Source organism: Rhinoraja longicauda, chromosome 19, assembly GCF_053455715.1.
Source record: "Rhinoraja longicauda isolate Sanriku21f chromosome 19, sRhiLon1.1, whole genome shotgun sequence".
NCBI classification, from domain to species: Eukaryota; Metazoa; Chordata; class Chondrichthyes; order Rajiformes; family Arhynchobatidae; genus Rhinoraja; species Rhinoraja longicauda.
Window position 1 is genome coordinate 9232576 of NC_135971.1, and position 15233 is coordinate 9247808.

Consider the following 15233-nt stretch of genomic DNA (forward strand, 5'->3'; position numbering starts at 1 on the left):
GTACTCTATCAGTACTCTATTGCCTCGTCAGTCTAGGATAATCTCTCTCAATGCAGTTGCAACATTTTCTATCATCAGTGGCACAGTTCGACCACATCTTTAACATCCCTCCCTATTACATTGGAAACACCTGGATCCTGATTCGTTGTGCTATCTGTCCTTCGCCTCTTATCAACCACGTCTTTGCAGTCTTCAACATCAGAGATCCATTTAGTAATCGTGACCATACATTCACCCGCTTCACTGCATTGAAACCAGTAGCTTTTAGCACATCAACCCCATTGTGTTCATGAAACCGGCCTTGCGTGTCCATACTTTCAAATGCATTTGATCCACTCTCCACATTGTCCTCAATCTCCCCCTTGCTGACCTACAAGGTTCCTTGGCGAGTAGGGCTGAAGACAATTCGAAAGCGTGTTACATATACGTTGAAATCAAGAGGGTAACAATGGAGAGAGGGTAACACCTGTTGGACAAAGGAGGTAATTCGTGTCTGAAGTGCCTCACCAGTCCGGTATTAAAGGTATCACAAAATGCTGGAGTAACTCAGCGGGTCAGGCAGCATCTCTGGAGAGAAGGAATGGGTGACGTTTCGGGTCGAGTCCCTTCTTCAGATTGATGATTCCTTTCCCCTGCAAACGCAGGAGATGCAACACCTGTCCCTTTACCTCCCCGTCTCATCTCCATCCAAGGACCCAAACGGTCTTTCCGGGTGAGACAGAGGTTCACCTGCACCTCCTCCAATCTCATCTATTGTATCCGCTGCTCTAGATGTCAACTTCTTTACATCGGCGAAACCAAACGCAGGCTCGGCAATCGTTTCGCACAACACCTTCGCTCAGTCCGCCATAACCAACCTGATCTCCCGGTGGCTGAGCACTTCAACACCCCCTCCCACTCCCAGTCTGACCTTTCTGTCATGGGCCTCCTCCAGTGCCATAGTGAGGCCCACCGGAAATTGGAGGAACAGCACCTCATATTTCGCATGGGCTGCTTGCAGCCCAGCGGTATGAACATTGACTTCTCCAACTTTAGACAGTTCCTCTGTCCCTCTCTTCCCCTCCCCCTTCCCTTCCCAGTTCTCCCTCTAACTTCCTTTGTCCCGTGCCCCCGACATCTGTCTGAAGAAGGGTCTTGACCCGAAACGTCACCCATTCCTTCTCTCCTGAGATGCTGCCTGACACGCTGAGTTACTCCTGCATTTTGTGAATAAATACCTTCGATTCTGGTAGTAAATAGACCCTTTACATATAACTGATACTTCAATATCTCCAATGGGGTTTTTTTTTAGGTTTTACCTCTTGTAATGCCATCGGGCACTTCCGTGAACACCGTGTTCAACAAAAATGGGTGATCGAACCTTTCAACGGCCAGGGCACCCTCTGCTACTGACAGCGTCAGGGCTTCATCACTCACCCTGCATTAATTAAACAACTAGTTAGAAGACCAACGTCCAATGTTTCCTGAGTTATATTCCAAAAACAACACAGCGAGCCTCATCTCCTCTTCCGAAGAGTTTCCTCCTGAAATACATAACAACAGAAAGGCCAATTAATTTCCACATCGTGACAGCAGGAAGTTCAGCCAAATTGTTACAATTTGCCAACAGATCCCGGCTTCCACTGCTGGTGTAGCTTCTCGACCCAGAACATCTACCAACCTTTACCCCCACCTCTTTGTATTCACTGGAGTTTAGAAGAATGAGAGGGGATCTTATAGAAACATATAAAATTATAAAAGGACTGGACAAGCTAGATGCAGGAAAAATGTTCCCAATGTTGGGAGTCCAGAACCAGGGGCCACAGTCTTAGAATAAAGGGGAGGCCATTTAATACTGAGGTGAGAAGACACTTTTTCACCCAGAGAGTTGTGAATTTGTGGAATTCTCTGCTTTTGCAGTTGCAGTTCCTGGACTGTGGAACAGCATCCCTCTCCCCATTAGAAATGTCCCCCTCCATCGACTCCTTTAAGTCCAGGCTCAAAACCTATTTCTACTCCCTAGCGTTTGAGGCCCTCTGAGGGGGCGCTGTGAACTGTTTATGTATGTGCTGTTATCTTTGTGTGCCATTGTATGTTCGTTTCTTAGTACCTGAACTGATGTGCGGCACTTTGGTCAATGTGGGTTCTTTTTAAATGTGCTATACAAATAAAATTGACTTGACTTGACTTGACCGAGGGCAGTAGAAGCCAAATCACTGGATGGATTTAAGAGAGAGTTTGATAGAGCTCTGGGGGCTAGTGAAATCAAGGGATATGGGGAGAAGGTAGGCACGGGTTATTGATTGTGGACAATCAGCCATGATCACAATGAATGGCGGTGCTGGCTCGAAAGGCTGAATGGCCTCCTCCTGCACATATTTTCCATGTTTCTATGCTTGCAAAAGTTATTTCGCCAGCTTGTGAGGAGATATTACGTGAGTCTGCGTGAGAATTAGGCCCAGTTAACATGGAAAAATATTACTAGCTCAGTGTCATAACTGCTGATCCAGAGTAGAGTGCAGCTGTGCTTGTGTAAGGAAAGCAGTAACTATGGCCCTGGAACAAACGCACCATTTATTCAGAGACACAAGACATGGCGGATTCGGGAGCAGGCATGTACCGATGATGCTTCGGTACCGGAGCCTTCTTGTGTCTTGTGGAGTAGAGGGGGTAGAGCTGGAAAAGAGGGGCAAGGGGAAGGACTCAGGGCAAGTCTTGGCAATTGACAGGTGGATTCGGCTGAGGAAGGACGTTGGTGAGATGGGCGGAGATATCCACCGCCGTGGAGATGGGGACAAAAAAGGCCTCAGGATTGGAATATGTTCAGGATGAAAGATGGTGAATAGAACAAAATGCTTGTCAAAATTTACCGTTGGAATCACTCCCATTCTTGACTGAAATGGCACAGAGGAGGCTGAGGGTGGGTAATGACTGTATCAAGGGAACATTGAAAATATGGTCAGAAGTACGAAAGAAATTAAAACTGTCGAATTCCATTTGTACGGCCACTAAAATAGTGATAAACCCAGATTTTTTACCTTCTACTATGGACTCAGGGTATAACAATTGGTCAAACAAGGGGTTAATATATATCGCACAAGTGTTTAATGGACAGATCACGAAGTCATTCGAACAACTTGCACAGGAATTTAATCTACCAGCTCATGACTTTTTATAAATTCCTACAACTACGACATTACCTTCAGAAACACAAGGAATGGGAGAATATTTGTAAAAAAAACATCCAAATTAGAGGAACTGTTAAGTATAAGAAAATAACTGCAGATGCCGGTACAAATCGAAGGTATTTATTCACAAAATGCTGGAGTAACTCAGCAGGTCTGAAAAAGGGTCTTGACCCGAAACTTACTCTAAACCAAACTGAAAATGTAACCCCTTACCTTCAGAAACATCAAACTGTCCGTTAGGTTCAGCTGATCCTGTAGCTTCAAGCATTTCTCTGGCATAGAGTTTATCTCCTCTTGAATCGCTCGGAGATTCTTTTCCATTGGATTTAGAACGCTGTTCTCTTCTTCCAGAAGATCCTTGAGAAAGAGCAGCTCTTTCTCATTGAGAATCTGGCGCAGTTCAGCAAATACCGATGTGATGTAGGTCACCAGGTTCTGATACTGTTCCTGTCAAATGAAAGGTGAAGGTCAATATTATCGAGCCTGGAATCTAAGTCAAATAGCACAAGATCAGAGAGTGGAAACTGGAAACCTTACCTGGACTCCAGAAATCTTCTCTTTCTGTTGCTGCTCCATTTCCTCCATCGCTGATTTATTTTTTGTGAGAGTTTCCAAAGATGTTTTAATCTTCTCCTGGGATTGAGGTTCAGATTCAGTGAGTAAAAGAATTAGACCAGACGGAACCAATGAACTGTAGACACGGAACTGTACATGAACGTTTACAAAAAGACACAGACTGCTGGGGAATTTGGCGGGTCAGGAAGCGTATCGGTGGAGAGCTGTAGGCGACATTTTGGGTCAGAATCTTTCTTTGGACTGATTGGAGTAGGTGGGAAAGATGGGCCAGGAATACATCTGGCCAAGTGATGCCCCCATCACTTGTATCCACCTATCACCTAGCAGATGCATTCCTGGCCCATCTTTCCTCCCCCCTGGGGGGGGGGGGGGGGGAGGGGTAGGGGTTTGGCAGCAGGTTGGTCAAAGGCCATACATGAAAAGACAAAAATAAGGGAAGTAAGGAGTAAGGAAACAAGAGGTGCGAATTGTAAAGCCAGAGGAAAGAATATAGATGGGGAGAGGTTGGGGATGGGAAGGAGGAAATGGTTGCACTGCCAGGTGTGGCATCGCTATACTAAAATCCTCATTTGTTTGTTTGTTTGTTTGTTCCTGAACTACAGCCAAAGCGGAACACGATAGCGCGACAATTTTAGGCCCATCTTACTCAACGTCGTCCCTTTGGTGCTAATGGAAGAAGTTTCATTGAAATCGGTGTTATGTTTTTAAAGTTATTCACATTTTAAAGTTTCAATCTATCTCGGAGGGAGGGAGGGGGGTGGAGGGAGGGAGAAGGATGGAGGATAAGGGGGGATGGGGGAGGGGAAGGGGGAGGGGAGGAGGGGGTGTGTTGGGGGAAGGGGAGGATGCGAGGTGGAGGGAGGGGGAGGGGAGGAGGGAGGGAGGGGAGGCGGGGGGGAGGGGGAATAGGGGGATGGGGGAGAGGAGAGGGGGAAGGGGGCGAGGGATGGAGGAGAGGGTGCTGCACCAATGCAGGAGAGGTTTGGGCCCAGTAACTTGGTCTAGTAAGGCAAGGCAAGGCAAGTTTATTTATATAGCACATTTCAATAGACAATAGGTGCAGGAGTAGGCCATTCAGCCCTTCGAGCCAGCACCGCCATTCAATGCGATCATGGCTGATCACTCTCAATCAGTACCCCGTTCCTGCCTTCTCCCCATACCCCCTCACTCCGCTATCCTTAAGAGCTCTATCCAGCTCTCTCTTGAAAGCATCCAACGAACTGGCCTCCACTGCCATCTGAGGCAGAGAATTCCACACCTTCACCACTCTCTGACTGAAAAAGTTCTTCCTCATCTCCGTTCTAAATGGCCTACCCCTTATTCTTAAACTGTGGCTCCTTGTTCTGGACTCCCCCAACATTGGGAACATGTTTCCTGCCTCTAATGTGTCCAATCCCCTAATTATCTTATATATTTCAATAAGATCCCCCCTCATCCTTCTAAATTCCAGTGTATACAAGCCTAATTGCTCCAGCCTTTCAACATACGACAGTCCCGCCATTCCGGGAATTAACCTAGTGAACCTACGCTGCACGCCCTCAATAGCAAAAATATCCTTCCTCAAATTTGGAGACCAAAACTGCACACAGTACTCCAGGTGCGGTCTCATGATGGCCCTGTACAACTGCAGGAGGACCTCTTTGCTCCTAATAATAATCTGCCTTTCTATTCTTACTTCCAAAGTTAATAACCTCACACTTATCTACATTAAACTGCATCTGCCGTGTATCCGCCCACTCACACAACCTGTCCAAGTCACCCTGCAGCCTTATTGCATCTTCCTCACAATTCACACTACTCCCCAGCTTAGTATCATCTGCAAATTGGCTAATGGTACTTTTAATCCCTTGATCTAAGTCATTAATGTATATCGTAAATAGCTGGGGTCCCAGCACCGAACCTTGCGGTACCCCACTGGTCACTGCCTGCCATTCCGAAAGGGACCCATTTATCCCCACTCTTTGCTTTCTGTCTGTCAACCAATTTTCTATCCATGTCAGTACCCTACCCCCAATACCATGTGCTCTAATTTTGCCCACTAATCTCCTGTGTGGGACCTTGTCGAAGGCTTTCTGAAAGTCGAGGTACACCACATCCACTGACTCTCCCCTGTCAATTTTCCTAGTTACATCCTCAAAAAATTCCAGTAGATTTGTCAAGCATGATTTCCCCTTCGTAAATCCATGCTGACTCGGAATGATCCTGTTACTGCTATCCAAATGCTCAGCAATTTCGTCTTTTATAATTGACTCCAGCATCTTCCCCACCACTGATGTCAGACTAACTGGTCTATAATTACCCGTTTTCTCTCTCCCTCCTTTCTTAAAAAGTGGGATAACATTTGCTATCCTCCAATCCACAGGAACTGATCCTGAATCGAAAGAACATTGAAAAATGATCTCCAATGCTTCCACTATTTCTAGAGCCACCTCCTTAAGTACCCTGGGATGCAGACCATCAGGCCCTGGGGATTTATCAGCCTTCAGTCCCATCAGTCTACCCAAAACCATTTCCTGCCTAATGTGGATTTCCTTCAGTTCCTCCATCACCCTAGGTTCTCCGGCCCCTAGAACATTTGGGAGATTGTGTGTATCTTCCTCAGTGAAGACAGATCCAAAGTAACGGTTTAACTCGTCTGCCATTTCTTTGTTCCCCATAATAAATTCCCCTGCTTCTGTCTTCAAGGGACCCACATTTGCTTTGACTATTTTTTTCCTCTTCACGTACCTAAAAAAACTTTTGCTATCCTCCTTTATATTATTGGCTAGTTTACCCTCGTACCTCATCTTTTCTCCCCGTATTGCCTTTTTAGTTAACTTTTGTTGCTCTTTAAAAGAGTCCCAATCCTCTGTCTTCCCACTCTTCTTTGCTATGTTATACTTCCTCTCCTTAATTTTTATGCTGTCCTTGACTTCCCTTGTCAGCCACAGGTGTCTCTTACTCCCCTTAGAGTCTTTCCGCTTCTTTGGGATAAATTGATCCTGCAACCTCTGCATTATTCCCAGGAATACCTGCCATTGCTGTTCTACCGTCTTCCCTGCTAGGGCCTCCTTCCAGTCACTTTTGGCCAGCTCCTGCCTCATGCCTCTGTAATCCCCTTTGCTATACTGTAATACTGCAATGGTAATTCAAAGTGAGCATAAAAATACAGAACAAGGAGAAAAGGTAGGAAAACACAGATAATAAGAGTAATAAGATAAATAAATAAGTTATAAGTAAGATTAATAGAGGAATGATTAATAGAGTAATAGTTGGGAATTAAAGTGTTGTGGGTGGTGTGGGTTTGTTATGTATGGATGTAGTTTGGTTACCTACAAACTGTAAATGTTAATGTTTATGCTGAAGGAATTACACGAGAAATTCTGAGCTTCACAAGCGGAATTTGAGGCGCTATTCCTTCAGTTTGCAATCAAGCAAAACAGAAGCCCAGGGCAGAAAAGTCAGCGTAGGAATGCAAAGGAGAGTTGAACTGGTTAGCAACCGGTAGATCCATCGGGGCTTGGCAGGGGTACTCGCGGAACCGTTGGCTCAATCTACCCTCTCGCCTCGCCGGTGTAATGGAGGCCTCGCCGGGAACACGGGATGCAGTGGGTGAGGGTCACAGGTGGTGCACGAAAACCCCTCTCTCTCTCTCTCACTGTCAGGGGTCCCTTGATGGGTGTAAGACAGACAGAAAGCAAAGAGTGGGGATAAATGGGTCCCTTTCAGAATGGCAGGCAGTGACTAGTGGGGTACCGCAAGGCTCAGTGCTGGGACCGCAGCTATTTACAATATACATTAATGACTTGGATGAAGGGATTAAAAGTACCATTAGCAAATTTGCAGATGATACAAAGCTGGGTGGCAGTGTGAACTGTGAGGAAGATGCTATGAGGTTGCAGGGTGCCTTGGACAGGTTGTGTCAGTGGGCGGATGCATGGCAGATGCAGTTTAATGTGAATAAGTGTGAGGTTATACACTTTGGTGGTAAGAATAGGAAGGCAGAGTATTATCTGAATGGTGTCAAGTTAGGAACAGGGGACGTACAACGAGATCTGGGTGTCCTAGTGCGTCAGTCACTGAAAGGAAGCAAGCAGGTACAGCAGGCAGTGAAGAACGCCAATGGAATGTTGGCCTTCATAACAAGAGAAGTTGAGTATAGGAGCAAAGAGGTCCTTCTGCAGTTGTACAGGGCCCTAGTGAGACCGCACCTGGAGTACTGTGTGCAGTTTTGGTCTCCAAATTTGAGGAAGGATATTCTTGCTATTGAGGGCGTGCAGCTTAGGTTTACTAGGTTAATTCACGGAATGGCGGGACTATCATATGTTGAAAGACTGGAGCGACTAGGCTTGTATACACTGAAATTTAGAAGGATGAGAGGAGATCTTATCGAAACGTATAAGATTATTAAGGGGTTAGACACGTTAGAGGCAGGAAACATGTTCCTAATGTTGGGGGAGTCCAGAACAAGGGGCCACAGTTTAAGAATAAGGGGTAGGCCATTTAGAACTGAAATGAGGAAAAAAAAATTCAGTCAGAGAGTTGTGAATCTGTGGAATTCTCTGCCTCAGAAGGCAGTGGAGGCCAATTCTCTGAATGCATTCAAGAGAGAGCTGGATAGAGCTCTTAAGGATAGCGGAGTCAGGGGGTATGGGGAGAAGGCAGGAACGGGGTACTGATTGAGAATGATCAGCCATGATCACATTGAATGGCGGTGCTGGCTCGAAGGGCCGAATGGCCTCCTCCTGCACCTATTGTCTATTGTAAGGGAGAAGGTATAGCCACAGGTGTCTCATGTCTTACTGTAGGTGGGGCGGGTACATGGGGAAGGGGTGGTTCGTGTGGGAAACTGAGTGCAAAACAGCAGTCGCCGAGGGTGCGGTCTCTGCGAAAGGCGGAAATGGAAAATCACCAGATGCTCTTTGTTTTTTTTACCTTGAAGATTTCCACTGCTTCTTTAATCGGCATGAAGAGGTGCTCTCTGTGTTCCCGCGCGTCTCGGCAGATCAGGCAGATTAGTTGTTTGTCTGTTTCGCAAAACAGCTTCAGTTCTTCCTGGTGTTCCTCGCAGTGAAGTTTACTTTTCTTGCTTTCCGTTTTCGGGCTGAGTGTTCGAGCTTTCTCGGTGATACTCACCAGGGCCCGATTCATCCTGAAGCTGCGGTCTGCAAACTCCTCTCTGCACTCCGGGCAGGAGTTTCTCCCCTCCCTGTCCCAACTCTGCGTGATGCAGGAGCGGCAGAAGTTGTGCCCGCACTCCAGCATGACCGGATCGGTGAAGAAATCCAGGCAGATGGGACAAACCGCGTCCTCGGTCCAACACTCGGACTGAGCCATCGAAGCCATTTTCAATTCACACAACTTCCTGGTTCACGCCGAGCCCTGGAGTATCGCGAGTGTTCAAATGTGCGCTGGCAGCAAAGGCTGAACAATACTAATAAACAACACCAAGTCAAGTCAAGTTTATTTGTCACATACACATACAAGATGTGCAGTGACATGAAAGTGTCAACGCCTGCGGATTGTACCAAAAAATTACAATTACAGCATAAAAATTAAAATTAATACAGCTTTTTAAAAATTCTTTGGAGATATAATAGTTAACAGTCCCGATGGCCTGTGGGAAGAAACTCCATCGCATCTGAAGAAGCCTGAAGAAGGGTCTCGACCCGAAACGTCACCCATTCCTTCTCGCCAGAGATGCTGCCTGACCCATTGAGTTACTCCAGCATTTTGTGTCCACTAGCATCTCATATTTCGCTTGGGCAACTTGCAGCCCAGTCGTATGAATATTGATTTCTGTTATTTCCAGTAACTCCAGCATTCCCTCTCTCTCTATCTCCCCCACTCAAGTTGCACTAGCTTCTCGTTTTCACTCAACAAACAGCTAATAATGGCCTGTTTCCTTTATAATCGTTACGTTTTTGCATATCTTTCATTCATTGTTCTTTATCTCTTGGTTGGAGCAGCGTGTGGGCGGGGCCCAGGAGCGGTTGGAGCAGCGTGTGGGCGGGGCCCTGGAGCGGTTGGTGCAGCGTGTGGGCGGGGCCCTGGAACGGTTGGAGCAGCGTGTGGGCGGGGCCCAGGAGCGGTTGGTGCAGCGTGTGGGCGGGGCCCAGGAGCGGTTGGAGCAGCGTGTGGGCGGGACCCAGGAGCGGTTGGAGAAGCGTGTGGGCGGGGCCCTGGAGCGGTTGATGCAGCGTATGGGCGGGGCCGAGGAGCGGTTGGAGATGCGTGTGGGCGGGTCCCAGGGGCGGTTGGTGCAGCGTGTGGGCGGGGCCCAGGAGCGGTTGGTGCAGCGTGTGGGCGGGGCTCAGGAGCAGTTGGTGCAGCGTTGGTTTAAAAACGTTCCCTCACACTTCAAAAGAAGTGGTCTGGAGGAAGCCGCTGATTGGTGGAAGCGGACTAGAGGAAGCAGCTGATTGGTGGAAGCGGACTAGAGGAAGCAGCTGATTGGTGGAAGCAGACTAGAGGAAGCAGCTGATTGGGCGTAACCCCAGGGTTGTTTTTCTGCTTTTTGTTCGTACTTTTAGTTCAGGATTCAGTGGGTTCAGGGTTCAGTGAGTTCAGGGTTCAGTGAGTTCAGGGTTCAGTGAGTTCAGGGTTCAGTGAGTTCAGGGTTCAGTGCTTTTTAGTAAAGATACAGTTTAAAGCAAGGGTGTCAAACTCATTTTCACCCGGGCCACATCAGCATTATGGTTGCCCTCAAAGGGCCGTTTGTAACTGTAAGACTGTATAAATGTAACTAATCCTTAACATATTGTTAAATAACTGTCTGCATTTGATTATTATTTATTGAAATGAACAAATATTGTACATGCATTAACATAAATGTAAAAATATATGTAAGCACATTGACAAATTGGGCCCGTTCTTCGTAGGGTTTCCATTTCGACCTGGGGAAATCGCGTTTTTTCTTTAAAATAAATTGTCTCTTAAAAAAAAAAAAAAATCTCAAAGGGGGGGTGGGGAGGTGGAGAGGGGAGGGGTGGGTGAGATGGGGAAAGGGGAGAGGGATCCTCTGACACCGTCCTGCCAGCGGCCATCTTCTATCTCCTTCACTGTGGTGCCGTGCTCCTCCAGGGGAGGGGGAGCGCAATTAAAGGCGGTACAGGGAAGGGGAGAGGGTGTGACCGAGGAGCCTTGGACCCAAGGCCTCACCTGTATTGGTGTAGCATCCTCAACCCCCTACTCAATCCCCCTTATCCCTCCTCTCCCTACCCCGCACTCTCCCATTTTCCCTGACCCCCACTGTCCCCCTTCTCCCCCACCCCACTCTCTCATCCCCCCACCAACACCCCTCCTCGCCCCCACCCCCACTGTCCCCTTCCCCCCACCCCCACTCTTCTCTCCTCCCCACCCCACCCTCCTCCCCAGTAGCAATCTCCCTCCAACCCCCACTCGCACTCTCCTCCACCCCCCATTCCCCACCACCTCCCTTTCCACCACTCTCTCCTCACCCCACCCCCCCCACTCTCTCCTCCCCCTGCCCCACTCTCACTCTCCCCATCCCCCCTTTCCCCCACTCTCTCAACCCCATCCCCCTTTTCCCCCACTCTCCCCTCCCCCCACATTCTGTCCTCCCCCAGCCCCACTCTCCCCAGCCCCACTATCTCCTCCACCCCTCCTCACCCACCCCCGCACTCCCCACTCTCTCCTCCCCTCATCCCCCTCCCACCCCTCCCCTCCACCCACTCGCCCCACCTGCATTCTCACTGTCCCCCTTCCCCCTACCCCCCTTCCCTCCCCCGCACTCCCTCTCTCCTCTCCCCACCCTCCCCCTCCTTTCACTCTCACTGTCCCCTTCCCCATCATCCACCTTTCCCTCCCTCCCCCACTCCCTCCCCCCACTCTCCCCTCTTCCTGACCCTCAGCCCCCCTTTCCTCCCACCCCCCCACCCCTCCCCACCCCCTCTCCTCCCAACCCCTCCCACCTCCTCCACCCCCTCCTCCCTCTTTGCTTCCCCCCCACTCTACCCTGACCCCCACCATCCCCCTTCCCCCTACCCCACTCTCTCTTCCCCCCACCACCACCCCCTCCCCAGTCCCACTCTCCCACCCACCCCCACTCTCAGCTCCTCCCACCCTCCCCTCCCCCCAACTCTCCCCTCTTCCCTGACCCCTACCGTTCCCCTTCCCCCCACCCCCACTCTCCCCCTACTCTCTCCTCACCCACTCTCCCCCCCTTTCCCCACCACCCCTTTCCCCCACTCTCTCCTCCCCCCACCCCCCCCCATTTCCACCCCCCCCCTCCTACCCCCACCCGCGTCCCCTCCCCTCCGTGGAGCCGTTGGCGGCGAAAGGCACTTACCGAACGTGCAGGGAGGAGGAGGGAGCCCCGGACTACTCGAGTCGGGCGGCGGAGGTGGGCCTACTCGGGGCGGACGGCCGCGGGTCTGGGAGAGTGGGGAGGGGAGAGAAGTGAGAGGAGAGAGGCCCGTGGATTGAATGGACGGAAGGGAAGGATGAGGACCATCAGTCCGACCATCTCCCTCCTGCTCGGGAGTGTCCTCCGGATGAGGTAGACTGAGGAGAGGCCGTGCCGTCAGACGCACAGCACTTTGAAAAATGTGTTTAGAAATGAGAGTTTGAAAGTTAAAAATGTCTGTAACTTAAAAGATATTCGACCAATGACAATTAAGCTCTCGCGGGCCACATAAAATGACGTGGCGGGCCGCATTCGGCCCGCGGGCCTTGTGTTTGACACATGTGCTGTAAGCAAACACAATACAGAAATATATTATGTTAATCTTCAACATTCATTTGACAGGAAGAGTCACACAGCCTTCAGTCCCATGTCACATCCCAGTTTGCTAAACTGCACCCGATTATCACTGAGAAAGTAAAGTACTTCCTCAAAGATATCCGAGAAGATGAGGAGCGGATTCTAAATCTAATGGAGAAAAATATTCGGGAGATTCAAGAGAATTTAAATTCTAATCAGGAGGAACTCCTGCGTTTACAGGAACGGATGGAACAAAAAGACAGCGTGAAATTTCTAATTTCGAAGGTGCCCTTCGAGCGAGCACCGCCATTCAATGTGATCATGGTTGATCATTCTCTATCAGTACCCCGTTCCTGCCTTACTCTGCTATCCTTAAGAGCTCTATCTAGCTCTCTCTTGAATGCATTCAGAGAATTGGCCTCCACTGTCTTCTGAGGCTGAGAATTCCACAGATTCACAACTCTCTGACTGAAAACGTTTTTCCTCACCTCTGTTCTAATTGGCCTACACCTTATTTTTAAACTGTGGCCCCTTGTTCTGGACTCCCCCAACATTGGGAACATGTTTCCTGCCTCTAACGTTTCCAGCCCCTTAATAATCTTATACGTTCCGATAAGATCTCCTTTCATCCTTCTAAATTCCAATGTATACAATCCGAGTCGCTCCAGTCTTTCAACATATGACGGTCCCACCATACCGGGAATTCACCTAGTAAACCTACGCTGCACGTCCTCAATAGCAAGAATATCATTCCTCAAATTTGGAGACCAAAACTGCACACAGTACTCCAGTTGCGGACTTACTAGAGCCCTGTACAACTGCAGAAGGGCCTCTTTCCTCCTATACTCAACTCCTCTTGTTATGAAGGCCAACATTCCATTGGCTTTCTTCACTGCCTGCTCTTCCTGCATGCTTCCTTTCAGTGACTGATGCACTAGGACACCCAGATCTCGTTGTCGTCCCCTGTTCCTAACTTGACACCATTCAGATAATACTCTGCCTTCCTATTCTTACCACCAAAGTGGATAACCTCACACTTATCCACATTAAACTGCATCTGCCATGCATCCGCCCACTCACAAAACCTGTCCAAGGCAACCTGCAACCTCATAGCATCTTCCTCACAGTTCACACTGCTACCCATCTCCCGGTGACTCAGCACTTCAACTCCCCCTCCCATTCCCAATCTGTCCTTTCTGTCCTGGGCCTCCTCCATTGTCAGAGTGAAGGAACAGCAAATTGGAGGAAGAGCACCTCATATTTAGCGTGGGTAGTTTACACCCCAACGGTATGAACATTGACTTCTCTAACTTCAAATAGCCCTTGCTTTCCCTCCCTATCCCCTCCTCCTCCCCAGTTCTCCCACCAGTCTTTCTGTCTCCGACTACATTCCATCTCTGTCCCACCCACTCCCCTGCCAACAGTCTGAAGAAGGGTGAAGAAGGGTCTCGACTCGAAACGTCACCCATTCCTTCTCTCCAGAGATGCTGCCTGGCCCGCTGAGTTACTCCAGCATTTTGTGTCGACCAGTGAATTTATTCATTCGACTAGTCCACAGGCATACAGCACACACTCTCACCAACACACACCTTACATGTGGGGACACACCATGACTTACACAACCATCCATGAACACACTCACCAACGCAGGATACATGCACCCACTGATATTTAATACGGCCATTACATTAACTCAGTCTGACGCACACACGTACCCAGCCGCAACTTCGCCATCCTCGTCTCCCATTTCGCTCTCCCCGTCCGCGACAACCAAAACATTTCACTTCCACTTCCCGGAAGAAAATTAGCGGAAATGCATTTCTCTTTTCCATCTCACGCAATTGTGGAAAATCCCCCACGGGAAACTTTCATTGTCCGCCCGCCTGTGCCCGAGGCCGAGCGGCCTCTCCCCCGGTCCCGGGGCCGCGCTGCCCGAGTCTCCCCCCGACCCCCGGGGACTCTCTGATTCTCTGCTTCTCCCCCCAGTCTCCGTCACCCTGGATGTGGAAACAGCGCATCCGCTGCTCGAGGTGTCTGAGGATCGGAAGAGGGTGGGACAGACCGAGTCTCGGAGGAGTCTCCCTGACACCGGGAAGAGGTTCATAAACTGGCTGTGTGTGCTGGGATCGGAGGGATTCACATCGGGGAGACATTACTGGGAGGTGGATGTGGCGGGGAGTACGTACTGGAGTCTGGGAGTCGCCACAGAGTGTGTGGAGAGGAAGAGACAGGCCGAACTGACCCCGGAGACTGGAGTCTGGAGCATCGAGCTGGATAGTAATGAACTTAATGCAGTCACCTCCCCTCCATCCCGTCTCCCCGCCCGTCCCATCCCCGGGAGGGTGGGAGTTTATCTCAGTTACGAGTCCAGGACAGTTTCCTTTTACGACGCGGGCACCAAGTCCCATCTCCACACCTTCACTGGGAATAAATTCACGGAGAAACGTTATCCTTTCTTTGGGCCTTGGCAAGAAACCCAGTGGCTGAGAATCTGCTCCGGTTCCTCTCCGGGTGTGTGAAAGGGTCGGGTCCCGGGACCGGCGTCAGGAGCGGGGCTCAGGGGCTGTGGGGCAGAAACCCGGTGGACAACAGGTCGGCGCTGAACGGCTCCCATTTAATCCCCAAATTCCGCGTCGTAAACCCCCAGTGAGCGCGGATATAAAACCAGGGGGAATGTAAATGTGGGAAGAGTGAAATAAACAGCTACTGCGTTTAGAAGTGTTGATCCGCCTCTTTTTTAAACGTGTTATCGGATCCCGTCAACTGAACTTTTATAAAAAATCTAA

The 15233-nt window shown here is 49.5% G+C and overlaps 2 protein-coding genes across 2 annotated transcripts in view; both read right to left on the minus strand.

Moving 5' to 3' along the window:
* The window catches only part of LOC144603085 (zinc-binding protein A33-like), a 68760-nt gene that overhangs the window by 15213 nt on the left and 38314 nt on the right, over positions 1 to 15233 (minus strand). The gene's annotated exons all lie outside the window — the stretch shown is intronic.
* Positions 1465 to 9068, minus strand: LOC144603081 (nuclear factor 7, brain-like). The gene is made up of 4 exons (XM_078416215.1): positions 8658 to 9068; positions 3705 to 3800; positions 3381 to 3614; positions 1465 to 1523 (listed from the first exon to the last, which is right to left on the minus strand). The coding sequence occupies exons 1-4, from the start codon at positions 9066 to 9068 to the stop codon at positions 1497 to 1499; spliced, it is 768 nt and encodes a 255-aa protein (XP_078272341.1). The 3' UTR covers positions 1465 to 1496.

Coding starts and splice junctions, on each gene's coding strand:
- LOC144603081 (XM_078416215.1), bottom strand. CDS start 9,068: ATGGCTTCGATGGCTCAGTCCGAGTGTTGGACCGAGGACGCGGTTTGT. Junction 3,801..8,657: donor AAGCAGTGGAAATCTTCAAG/GTAAAAAAAACA, acceptor CCTCAATCCCAG/GAGAAGATTAAAACATCTTT. Junction 1,524..3,380: donor ACAGTTTGATGTTTCTGAAG/GTAAGGGGTTAC, acceptor TATGTATTTCAG/GAGGAAACTCTTCGGAAGAG.